The 13,939-nt window shown below is 39.2% G+C and overlaps 1 protein-coding gene across 1 annotated transcript; it reads left to right on the top strand.

Annotated features, from left to right (window-relative positions):
- Positions 1–6,979: 6,979 nt before the first annotated feature.
- On the top strand, positions 6,980–12,955 carry LOC122060538 (U-box domain-containing protein 33-like). The gene is made up of 7 exons (XM_042623657.1): positions 6,980–7,536; positions 8,379–8,500; positions 8,670–8,791; positions 9,005–9,109; positions 10,633–11,170; positions 11,419–11,880; positions 12,101–12,955. The coding sequence occupies exons 1-7, from the start codon at positions 7,353–7,355 to the stop codon at positions 12,788–12,790; spliced, it is 2,223 nt and encodes a 740-aa protein (XP_042479591.1). The 5' UTR covers positions 6,980–7,352; the 3' UTR covers positions 12,791–12,955.
- Positions 12,956–13,939: the final 984 nt, after the last annotated feature.

The raw sequence follows: 13,939 nt of genomic DNA, 5'->3' as shown, positions 1-13,939 counted from the left end.
TTTTTTTTTTTTTTAATGTCTTCGATTGTTAAGGATACATCTACTCAAGCTTGTTTAAGATTCTATTTCTTTGGCTGCCCGCAAGGATTGCAACAACCAAATTTTGTCTGTCACATGCGAAGACAAATGAGCAGTGAAAAGAAAGTGACATGTTTTGAATTTTTTTTTTCCTTAAGGTCAGCAAAGGAATATATTAGTGAAGAATGAATGAAATACAATAGCCCATCGGGCACAGAGAACTGTCTAATATGAATTAAACCCCATCTCCACCTTCGGCATTACCATCAGCAGAGAAAGCATGGAATGCTACCCATTACTGACTTGATCAACTCTACCCACCCAGCCATGGAAGGCATGCAACCTTTCTATCCCGTCTATCGAGCTTTAAACATGTCCACCAGAGGCATAATGAGGTCTTTGTTCACAGGGCCTTTGAAAATTTCTACATCCAAGTATTGAGTGGAGAATTTGCATTCCGGAATTCCAATGACTTCTTTTAATCTCCTGTTTCTAATGGTCATAATTTTCCCAAAGAAAAATTTACTCTTTTCCATACTAATCATTTGGCTAGAGTAATGCTAGTAAGAATCAAGGAACTTCATCAATCACTTCACCCCTCTAATATCTGCATTTATAAAAATAAAAATATCATCAGTATACAGAAGGTGATTTGGGTAGAAACGTTCCTGAGACCAAGGAGAGCACGATTTTTTTTTCCACCATTAGCGCTTGCAACCCACGACAAAGAACTTCCTCCGCAATAATAAAGAGAATAAGAGAGAGAGAGAGCAACTCCTTAACTGAGGCTCCATTCCAAAAAAAGAAAAAAAAAATACAATTTATAAGCATAGCCAATCTGGTGGAGATCAAGATTTGGTGCAGGCGATCAATCAGGAGCTGAGAGAAACCGAATTTCCTCATAATATTAAAGAGAAATACCCAATCTAGCATATATTACTCTTTCATAATGTCCAGCTTCACTGCCAAAGCCCCTCTAAAGGATTTGGAGTGCATCACATTGGCTAGCTTAGAAGCCATACAGATATTTGATGAAACAATTCTACCTTTCTGGAATGCCCCTTTGCTCTTCAGAGATCAGCATTGGGAGCATAGTGGAGAGATAAATTGCAATAATTTTAGGGATGATCTTGAAGAAGAAATTCCACTTACAAATAGGGTGAAACTACGCCACTTTAGAAGAGCCAGCCACCTTAGGGATTAGAGTGAGAAAGTTTGAGTTGACCCCTTTTGTGACCACCCCTTTAAGAAAAAATTCTACACTGCTAGATAAAAATCTACACCAACAATATCACAACATACACGGTAGAAATACCCAAGAAAACCTTTCGGACCAAGCGCACTATCAGGATCTAGATAAAAAATAGCCGCTCTTACCTCATCAGCCTTGGGGGAGGGGGTGAGAAGGGTGTTATCTTCTTTAGTGATGAGCTCTGGGATGCATGAAAGAATTAGATTCATATAACCGTAGGTCCTTCTTATTGAACTGCTCAAAGTGAGCACACACAAACTGACCAATACTATCAGGAGAGGAGAGGAAGCCCCCCCTCTTCATTATGGATCTCCTTGATTTGATTTTTTGCCCTCCAAATCTTGGTTGACGTTTGATAGAACTTCGTGTTGCGATCTCCACAATGAAGCCACTTTGCCTAGCTTTTTCAGCCCATACTACAACAGAAGCGAAGCATCAAAGTCATGCTTAGCCGCCATCTCCGCCTCAAAGAACTCATCGTTGATTCCACTAGCTTCAATAGAAGCTTGAACATTCTCCAAACTCACCTTCAATCTATTCACCTTCAAATCAACATTTGGAAAATTTCTTTTGCCTAAGGTTTTAATTGAACTCCAGCCTCTTCAATTTAGCTGCTACTATATAAATAAGAGTTTCCACAACTGGCACCATCTAGGAATTCATTGCACACTCCATAAAGTCACTGTGATCAACCAAAGCCTCATCATAAGAAAAGGAACATTAACTGGATGTGAAATACCATTGCAGGATACCATAAGCGGGTTGTGATCAGAGTAACTAGACTCAATGACTCGCTGAGAACAAGCCAGGAATCTAGTAAACTAGTCCTCATTGCATAGATTAACACAACCCTAACATTCCCAACCCTCCTGTTGTTAGGCAACGTAAACTTAGCACCCGTTGACATGATAAACATTAGAGATGCCATATCCATCATGGCCGCAAACTCATTTGCAGAGACTGAATTGAAAGACCCTGGCCCTTGGTTCTCGTGAGAGTAAAGAGTGGCATTAAAATCGCCAAGGCCATCCATGGTAAGGCAGATCCTGTAATTGAAACTAAATTATACCATAGCAGTCTTGTCTCCACTTTCAATTACTCGTATGCACCTTAGATAACAAAAACTTGTTATCACTGACCTCTACCAAGAGAGATAAATGTTTTGAAGGCGGTAGAATCACAGCTGGTTTGCCAACCTCGTCCTTCCATAGAAACCAAATATTAGGGGTAGAGTCCACCCTAGAATTACACACCAAATCAGAAGAGAATCCTAAAGTAGAAAAAAAAATTGGGCACCTTTCCGGGTTCACCTTAGGCTCAACAATATAAAAGTAGGACCACGGTCTTTGATAAGATTTCGAAGAGATATTCTAGCCCTCTTGTTCCCCAATCCTCTGATATTCCAGAAGATTATCTTCATAAAATTATAGAGAAGAGGAGGAACTACTCGGACGAAACCACCCCTAACCTACAATGACACATCCACCTCCCTAAGCTCTTGCACTCTAGCACTCCGATGTAAGCCATTATGATTTTTGGTAGAGAAGAAGCCTGCCTATGCCTCACCATCTTGAACACCGTCCCCATTTTCTTGAAGAACCTGAGGAAGCAAATCATAGTGAACCACCACTGTTCTCCCATTATCCATACAAGCAATCGACGATGGGGTAGTCTAAAGCTGGTTGTCCTCCTTTTCCACAATACTATCACAATCGTCATCTTTTCCAATCATAATCTCAATGTCTCTATCTTCTGAAGCAACTGTACCCATAGATACATTAGGACTAGCCACATGCACTCCACCAATATGCCCAGTATTTTCGACTGCTCGCACAGAAGACCTTCCAACACTTGTCTCCAATCCATTGGTTGGGCTACCCAAGTGGAGCGTTGAGGAGATAACCCAATAGAATTTGGAATCTCCCTACTAAATGAATTTGAGAATGCATTTATTGGTGGATTCAATTTCGCATTAGTGCTAGCTAAAGTACCAATGAGATTTTCATTCATTGGAGGAGTTTCACGAATAACAGGTCTCCAAATTCTTCGCTGACGTCGCCTCACCTGACGTGGCTCACCCACCTCCCTTTGCACTAACGACGACCCTTTATCACAAGCAATATCATTGCAAGTGTCCATTCTATGCCCATACCGATGACATCTCGAGCAACGAGTAAGAGGGTCTTAAAAAATAACCTGTTGCTTGAATGCAAAAGATTCCTAAGAGCCATATTGTTCCTTCTCCATGAACAATTCCTCCACCCTTGGAACAGATTAATCAATATCGACACATACCCACACAAAGTGGCCAAATAAAGAATCCCTCATTTTCTGATTGATAGCCACTGATCTACCCACCGCCTTTGCCATGGAGAGAAGATCTCATCCTATTAGTCCTGATGCAGATCAGGGAATTGGATCCACGTGAGTCTATGTGTAATGTCTTGTTGTGAGGTATAGAAGTCCTGTCTCCATCGTTGGAATCAAATTAGTTGACCGTCCACACGAACATGGCCTCTCTTCTAAATCAACGCTACGTCTGCTTTAGTCTTAAAACAAAATATAATGAAGCCTTTCCCGAGTGACCTTAAATCAACAGGTTCTTCCAACGTCCAATTGTTATTAACATACTTCCGCAAGTTTTCCATTGATATTGAACGAAAACTTACATGCCCAAGGAGAGTGAATCTGTGTTTATCTAACTATATATCATAAGACCCTTTGAGGTATCTTAATCCGAGTCAGTGTTCCATCCTTTAGGGCTGTAGGTAAACTATCTATAATGGGAAGAGAAGATCTACCAAGAAGCCCTCTCCTTTTCGGGTAGTATCTGAGGGGATAGGTCATTCATCATGCTGCCACAGGCACAATTGGCTCGGCCTCAGATTGTTGAACCTCCAGTAACTGGGTTGTATTCCCAAGAAAATCATAATAAACATTGGTAACCATAGAGTCTTTCTAATGCCACATGGATTCTATCATCACATCATGGGAAGATAGCCAATCTGTAGAGAAGTGTGACTCACTGAGAAGAAAAGGATTTGCAATCCACCACCACAGTCCAAAATCCAACACATCACCGGTTGCCTCAACAAGCTACGATTCCAAAGCATCACAAATAGTCGAGGTTTCCCCTTGGAAAACCCTAGCGCTCCTATTGCTCCACTCATTGTTTTCCCCTAGTCACACACAAAAGATATTTTAACTCAAGATGTTTTGAATGTAAAAGCATTTATTGCATTGAAAAATGTACATAACGTGCCAATTGTGATGATAGTCATCTGCAAGCAGATTCTATGGGGATTCTATTTTAGTGGTCCCTCCCCAATGTGAGAGCACCCCACGCGGGTAGAAAATCTAGAAAAGGGGTGCTGCAACATAGGGGAGGACAAATGAAATAGAATCACCACCCCAACTGCCACATCTATAAATAAGGGAGATTCTATGGAGATTCTATTTCATTAAACAGAGAAAGTCTAGACTCAAATCGAGAAAAGCTACTTGTAAATTAACTTTGACAGAAAGTGGAACCCACATATGGACCACATAGGATTATATATTGTTAGGAAAAAACTTTTCTGTGGAGGAGTGTGGTCCTTGGACCTAGACACATGGGGGCATGAAATGATTGGTATACCCCTATTAAAGGAAAAATGAAATCTCTGTGGATGCTTCTTGGTGAGCTCCTATTGGCCCTTGTGCACACACAAAAACCACACTTACTTTTAGTAGCTTGAATTTATAGAGGGGAAGGAATTACAGTCAAGAACTTACGTAAAGACAAGAGTGATTGTACTAAAGAGCTATAACCTTCTTGCATGTTTTTCAAGCACATGTGAAATGAAAGGATTTATCCTCGTTGAAAAAAAAAAAAATTTATAACTACAACTTTTTTTTCACCAACTTTGATTATGACAAGATTTTCCCTTTTAGCTTTGGTTAATCTAACAATTGCGTCCCAAATTGTGAGTTTCTTTTGTTTGAACTATGTGTTTATGAATTCTTCAACCATGATGTAGATGCTGAAAGCCAACAGAGTGGGGTATGTCCTCCATATTGCTATTCTATGTTAAACATGTTTCAAAATTTTTTTCTTCTAAGGATCAGCAAGTATAGACATAGAAATTAAAGAAAATAAGAGAAATTAAACAAGATTAACTTCTAGGCATTCCTTGATGGCATATATATATTAAAAAAAAAAAAAAAAAAACCAAAATTTCAGATCACTCTTTCACCTTTGGCATGACCATTAACAGAAAGAGCAACCAAAAGAACAGCTAAAATGCTCAACCAAATCTTTATATAGGTTTACGTTTGAGGATCTTAGGAAATATCATGTAGAATAAAATTTAGGGGCACATCCTTTTTGGTAATAAAATGATAATGGGCACATCCCACACATACAACAATCTAGTCAAAGCAGCCTTTTTTGCTAGAGAATCCATTATTGAATTGATCTCTCTATAACAGTGAGAAATCCTCCCATCAATACTGTTCAAGTACATAAAGTAATGATGTTAGTTATTCCAAGACTTTGTCAATGCCGTTTCCTTTGCTTTAATACAAGACTTTGTCAATCAATGCTGTTTCATTGGCTTAATACAAATTATATTGTAAATCTTCCACTTGACATAAAATATACAACATGCACTGATTTAAGACTATATATATATATATATATATAAGGGAAAAAGTTTTATGTTTGGGCGTGTGGCTTTTGTGTTGAGACGCATGATGGGGCAATATGACCAACATGTCCCCCATGAAATGGAAAATGACATCTTTGTGGATTCTACTTCATGTTCTTCCATTGGCCCTCGCACATTTGCATGAACTGCACTCCCTCATGCGAAACACTTACCCATAGGTGTGTGTGTGTGTATATATATATATATAGGGAGAGGATTTCCTAAAAGGCAGCATGGCCCCTATCCCAGCACAAGGGTCAATGGGATCACTAGTAGAAACACCAACATGGGTGAGATTTTCGTCTATCATGAGGAGCATGATGGTCATTTCGCTCCTCATTATGTCTGAGCATAGGGGCCACTCTGCCTTTTAGGTTTCTTTTTCCCATATAGTATATTCTACAACCCAACCTAGAATTTCTATAAAAAAACTAAAGTCAACAGTGAGAAGGTGATGAGAAATTTCATCAAGCAAGAGGGAAGAAATCCATACCGAATTTGTTCAAGGAAAGATGGAATATACTTATGGGCCTCCGGAGTCTGTACTTTTCGTACTAATTAGATTAAATGTTAAACCGAACAGCTTCCAATGAGAGACGATGAAAACAAGAGAAAAAGGATAGAGATCAGACAAGAGGTGGATCCCCTTGGATTGTGCTGCTTTCTTATCTGAATCTGAAGTTAAAACTGAATTATTATTATTATTTTTTGGGTTGAAATTATAATTGACTTATTCAAGTTCTTAAAATTATTATATTTATCTTATTTCAATTCTAAAGGGGTTGGTACATCAAACGTGGCGATGCTAGGAGACTTTTTCCAACCCCACTGTTGTGGCCTCCAAACATCTTATCTTTAGGGAAAAACTAAACAGTGCCATCTCTCATGAGTTTTCAGACAAAACTTACCCCCATCCACTTAACTTGCAAATCCAGCATCCTCATTCCATTTGATCTCTTACTAACTATTCATACCCATCCTCACTGCAGAACCACCCCCCCCCCCCCTTCTCCTCTCTCCAGTGAGGAACTGGCAGCAAATCAACAGCCCAAGGAAACAGAAATCTCTTTCTCTTTTTCTCCCGCTTTGCCATTTGGGTGAACATGGCTGCTACGAATCCACAACCATATACTGGCCTCAGAATCAGTGAATGCGGCCTCCTTAGTCACCTCTACAGGGAATGAAATCATCAATCTTTCTCATATTGGATTTCAGTAGAGAAAGGATAGAGATACAGAAGCACAACTTATGGTAAAATGATGAGGGAGACTATGGACAAGATATGCAAAAGTAATCTTGCCTTTGTCATATATCTTGAATCAATTCTGTTTCTTGGGTTTCTGCAGCAGACTGGAAGCATGAAAAGTTTCATGATTTTGGAGTCTCTTTGATTGATGGAGAGTGTTTGTGAAGATAGTACAATGGGATCCTCACATGATGTGCAAGATATGATCTTTGTGGCACTTGGGAATGTTAGGGAGGAAAACACATCTACTTTGCTTTGGGCACTGAAACACTGTCGGAGGAAGAACTTGTGCATTCTTCATGTTCACCAGCCAGCTCAAGAGATCCGTGTCTGTAAGTATCGAACTTCAAATTTCCCAAGGTTTTATCCGAACCTCTTGTCAAGACTCACTTGCTCTCATGAATGATCTTGACTGAATAATTTTATTCCTCTTTCGCCATTATATGATCTTCTCCAAGTAAGAATCTGTTGATTCATTTCTAGTTTTGATGGATGTTGCTACAATATAATAATTTTACTATCCCATGTCAATCATATGGGGGTTGATTCCACATCGGTTTTGGAAAAGATTTGATGTGGGTTGATATGATCTTGGGTTCCCTCACCTTGTAAGTTGGTTTATGGGTTGAGTTCTTCTAAGATTTGTGTCAGATGGTCTCTCTCAATTGGACTTTGTCTTGATTACACGGAGACCATATTACCAATTTTTTTATATATTCCTTTAGTGGCTTCTAATTAGGCTGTGTTTGGTGGTCATTCAGAAAAACGTTTCTGACGTTTTTTAGCTTTATGGGAACAAAAAATGGAATAAAGCGTTTGGTGTTAACTTAGTGTTTTTCGAATTTTTTTTTTGGAAAGAAAATGAGGGAAAAAAACGTTCGAAATGAAAAATGATGGGATGACGAAACCTTGTTCCTTCATTTCGGTTTCGTTCCAAATACGAAAAAAGTTAACAACTAGGGTAACTCCGTTTCACCATATATATATATATATATATATTTAACTCAAAAACTGAAAATTTTGTTTTTAACATGAAACATCGTTTTTGAAACTGAATGACTACTAAATGCAGCATTTTTTTACTTTCTTCTGCATTCCATCCTTATAACTTTCACTCCTAATTAATCAGGACAATTTCTAATGATTTGTTTTGATTTTTTCCCTTGGATCTCAGTGGGTGCAAAAGTTAGAGTAGGGGAACTAGATGAGCATCAAGTCAGGGCACACAGAGAAGCGGAAAAGAAAGAAATGGATGCTGTTCTAAATGATTACCTTGACATTTGTCTCTATGCTGGGGTAATGCTTCTTTTCTTCTCCTAGGACTACTTTAATGTTGATTTACGTTCCAAAAACAATTGACATATCTATAGGCATGCATGCAGCATTATAGGCCTTCATGTTGAAGATGGTTGGCCATTGTTCATGTTCTTAATGATTATTAACCTTTAATACTTCATCTTTACAGGTACGTGCGGAGACAGTAAACGTTGAAATGGAAAATATTGAAAGAGGGATTGTAAAGCTCATTGCTCACCATGGGATTATAAAACTAGTCATGGGTGCAGCATCAGACAAGCATTATTCAAAGTATGAACCATTCAATATATAACAATATTCAACCATTGCATGTTAATCACCATGTACCAAATCATGGTGATCAAAGCAATAGCTTACCCTAGTTAGGCTAGTTGTGATGCTCCAACTATTTTAACATGGTAGCCCATGCTTTAACTAAAAGAGTCTTGGTGAGAAAGTGTTCTTATAAACCTCACGCATTTATGGATCAAATTTTTATCTCAGGAGAATGGAAAAGCTTCAGTCCAAGAAAGCAATCTTTGTCCGCGATAACGCCCCAATTTCCTGCCATATATGGTTTGTTTGCAAGGGGCGTCTTATTGTCACAAGGTATTCCTTATTTTTGTTACCACTTTTTCCAATTTTTTCAAACTAGCAATCATATCATTAATCCAAACATTCAAAATCAGTGGCCATATAACTTGAAAATATAGGAACTATATCATCCATTTGTAGAAACGCAACCTTAAAACGATGCAAAAGATAATGGAAAAACAAGAACAAACAATGCATACAGATTTACGACGTTTGGCAAAATTGCCTACGTCCTCGGTGAGATGAGATTCTATTTCACTATCAATGGAGAATAGGGTTACAATGCTCGTCCCCACACCTCTCAGTATTGCTTGCGTTACAGAGAAGGAAACCCTTGCTATAAATATATAGCGAAAAAACCCTAATCTAGAAAGTACAAAACTGCTCTTAAATAAAAAATTCGAACAGGGGTTGTGCCCCCCTACACCCCCACTATGCCTGTCGAGGGCATAGCAACCCCCATGGCCTGCTAACCGGTTAGCGGGACTGCCATCCTACCAGTCGAGGCACTGCACCAGTACTCCCTGGATTAAACTGTGATAGAATACAAGACATCGTACACCAACATCATTAATATTTGAAAGCATGTGGTTTTGAATTCGAATCCTCTTACTTCCTTGGGGCTATTTACACGGGATGTTTAGTGCTCTTCACTACTTTCAGTGAAAGTTGAATGGTTCTCATTAATTCAACCCTAGTATGACCCGATCCATGCGGTTGTGGGGTTAGTATGGGCTCGCGGGACTAGTCAGACTGAAGGCCTACATACCCGTTGTTAGAAAAAAAAAATGTTTGAAAGCATGTAATGAACCGGAAAAATTAGAACTGAGCTATTTTTTTCTTTTTTGTTAGTTTGCAGTTTTTAATGGTTCAAATCCTCTACACATACATTCACCTGAATGAATGCTTCAAGTACCACCACCAGTCTCTTTTGTTTTCGTAAGTAACCTTCTTCACATTTTAAATGGCACAAATGGGTTTGGTGTTGGCACTTGAAGTGTACGTGTAGGGGATCTCAACTAGTTTGTATAGAACACCCAAGTTTTTCCTTAAAACTGATAAAAACCAGAACCACTTCCTTTCTCACTTTTTCGTATGGTCCAGTTCTAGGAACTATGCAAATATTTTCTCATACCATCAAACTTATTAGTTATGGTTCCGTTTGGTGGCAAAAGAGGGAGGAGAAGGGAAGTGAAATTTTCAAAAACATAATAAAGAAACTTTTGTAATCATTATCCCACATAGTTATTAAATATCATTTCAATTTACTAAAAACATCATTACTACATATAGCAAAAAATTAAGTAGTTTATCGAATTAGATTTGGTAATGATCATAAAAGTTTCCTTTCGAGGTTTGAAGATTTTCACTTTCCTTTCCTTCCCTTCAATTCCCCTTGCAACTAAACTCGTATATTTTAAGTTTCTTTAATCTGATTGTTTCATTCATGACCCTGCATACTTGTAATCTTCACATTTTTCTCCTCATTTTTCAAATCTAACTACATTAATACTTAAAAGTTGAACAAAATCTAACAGGGAAGGTGTTTCAGAGAATTCTGCCATACAGGCTCGATCATCCCTGGATACACATCTTTCTAAATCATTCAGCCATGGTGGTGGGAGGCCTAGAAGTCCTGTTCGAAACCCATTCCCAGGAGCTATATCTTCCAAAAGTGACATTACTACTACTGAAGGAATCAAACCATCTTCCCAGGCATCAAAAGTTATTGCAAAATCACAGCGCAGCCAAAGTGTAAGACTTACTAATCCATTTCAGGACCTAATCGAACGAGCTTTATCTTGGAAACGTGAAACTCTAAGAGAAAGGGAAAAGCCACCACCACCACCACCACCATCATCATCATCATCATCATCATCATCTTTTTCTTCTTCTTCTTCTCCAAGAGGAAGGGCTGCCGGAATATTACAAACTCTGAGACGTTCTCAGAGTTCAGACTGTTTATCACCACTTTCAATTGACAGTTCAGGGGGAATTTTAAGGGATGAGACGAATGATGACGAGACTGTGGCATCTTCACGTTGTGAATCTATCGATGAGATGGAGCTTTTACTGGTACGTACTACTACTATACGTTCTAATTTGTATTTTTTAGCTACTTTTTCTATTCATTTAAAACTGAAATTGCATCAATTAGATGCTTGTTTCTCACATAGACTAATCCATGCATATACTTCACTAGGCATAGTGACACCTAAAAGGACTATAAATAAATACATATATGGCTTCAGTTACCAAGAAACAAACCCATATGCAAAATGTTTTTAATATGATCACAGTGATATATTGCAACCCTTTTACAGGAAAAAGAATCAGAAAGCTTTAACGAGAAACAACTTGAGAGTCGAAGGCAGGAACTCGAAAAATTGAAGATCCAGCGGGACCAAGTCATTGAAGAACTCCGGATTGCCAAAGACCAGAAGGTAAAGCTGGAGAGCCAAATTGCTGATTCAGATCGAAAGGTGACAGAGTTGGTTGAGATGAAGGTCTTGTCAGCTGCTCAACAGTTGGTCGATATCCAAAAAGAAGTTGATGAATTGCGGCTAAGGAAAATAAGAGAGGAAGAGTTTTCCCCTAGGTTCTTCTCGGTATTCTCTACCTTAGATATTGAGTCAGCCACTGGGAGCTTCAGCCCATCAATGAAGATTGGAGAAGGGACGTTTGGGAATGTCTACAAAGGACTCCTTCGTAAAACCCGTGTGGCTATAAAGAGGTTTCACTTTCATAGTTTGGAAGGGCAAAACAGCTCAGATTTCCAGCGCGAGGTAAGTAAATCATTATATATTTATATATATATATATATATATTTATATAAGCAACACTGTTGGTGAGCTATGGTGCGCAAAAAGTCCACTCTCAACAGGAGGTCTTAAGTTCGAGTCTCTTGGCTGTTATCAACTTCTCCTCCCTATTAAAAAACAAAAAAAAATCACTATATATATTTGTTGCATTTGGACTTATTAATAACCTTTGGTTGCTTTTCAGGTGGATGTATTGAGCAAGGTAAGGCATCCAAACCTTGTGACTCTCATTGGAGCCTGCCCTGAAGCCTCTTCACTTATCTTTGAATACCTCCCTAATGGTAGCCTTGAGGACCGACTCACCTGTAAGGATGGCACTCCCCCTCTTTCATGGAAAACTCGAATTCGTATAGCCCAGGAGATCTGCTCAGCCCTCATCTTCCTTCACTCCAATAAACCTGACGCCATAGTTCACGGAGATCTCAAACCATCCAACATCCTTCTGGATGTAAATTTTGTAAGCAAACTTGGTGATTTTGGTATTGCTAGCTTTATCTCTCGTGACGATGACTCAAACTACACAACCACAATTTGCTGCATAGCTCACCCAAAGGGAACATTTGCCTATATAGACCCCGAGTTCTTAACAACTGGAGAGCTAACACCAAAGGCGGATGTGTATTCATTTGGAGTTGTCGTTTTACAGCTTTTGACTGGGAGACCAGCCTTGTGGTTAGCAAAGAAAGTGCAATTAGCAATGGCTGAGGGAACTCTGAAAGCCATGTTAGATGCATCGGCAGGTGATTGGCCTTTGGTTCAGGCAGAGCAGCTGGCTCAAATGGCATTGAGGTGCTGTGAGATAAACAGGAAGAATCGGCCAAACCTTGAGTTAGAGGTGTGGAAGCTGCTAAGCTTATTAGAGATTCAAATTTAACATTGGAAATGGTGTTGTATATTGCTGAGGTGACTCCCTCAATGTGTGTAGATCATTTTTATCAAGGAGTATTGAATTCTCCCATTCTGAGTAACTCAATATTCCAATTTCTCTCCTTTGGAAAGTCTATATTGCATGTATTATTCTTGGAAAGTTTATATTGCATGTGAGCTATTCTTAGCCAAAGATCTTAGCTAATTAGGGCTACTACCTCTTGTATAAATACTATTATTATCAATGGAATATACAAGACAATTCATAATCAATATTGAGTGTTAGCATGGTATCAAGAGCCACAAAGGCTAACACCCTCTAGCCCTAACTGGTTTCTTCTTCTTCTTCAACCCTCCCTCCATCTATCCCTCTTGTTCCTCGATCCTAGGCAATATGTCAAACCCACCTCTTCCCTATGAGCACTCAGCCACATCTGGCTTCATCACCAACCCCTCTCCTCCTCCATATACATATGGTTCGGCCCACCATTTTATTTCTCTTTTACTCACTTCTTCCAATTATCTCCTATAGAAGGCACATGTTGTCCCCTTTCTTACCAGCCAGGACCTCCTTGGTCATATTGATGGCACTAAACAATGCCCTACTGACACTTCTGGTGCTGCTACTTGGCGTTGTCAGGATGCTTCCTTAATGAGTCTACTTATTGCCTCACTATCAGAACCTGTTCTATGTCTTATCATTAGAAAAGCAACCAACAAGGAAATCTAGACCGCTCTTCAAACAGCCTTCGGTTCAGCCTCTGCAACACGTCTGCTCTCACTTCATATCAATATTTAGCAGATGACCCAAAAGAATGATGAATCTGTGATAGCTTTTCTTCAACGTGCAAAGCCCCTCACCGATGAACTCGCTACAACAGGGAAACATCTTTAACCAAAGGACTTCAACATCCATATTTTTTGTGGCCTGCGTAAAGATCGTCATGACATCGTCCCTACTTTTCCTAGGCGGCCAGAGCCCATCTTGTACACAGATCTGTATGGTCTCCTTCTCAACCATGAATTTCTTCGTTCCTTCAACAAGGTGATACTCTCTGACAATGCTCCTAGTGATGGTTCTATGTCTTCCAACACTGCTTAAAAGGATGGCTCCTCCCCTTCAGCTAACACTAACTTAGGCCCACCTCTTCTGGCC

This window comes from Macadamia integrifolia, chromosome 14, assembly GCF_013358625.1.
Source record: "Macadamia integrifolia cultivar HAES 741 chromosome 14, SCU_Mint_v3, whole genome shotgun sequence".
Taxonomy (NCBI): Eukaryota; Viridiplantae; Streptophyta; class Magnoliopsida; order Proteales; family Proteaceae; genus Macadamia; species Macadamia integrifolia.
Note: the sequence above shows the minus strand (reverse complement) of the source record. Positions and strands in the feature narration are given on the sequence as shown.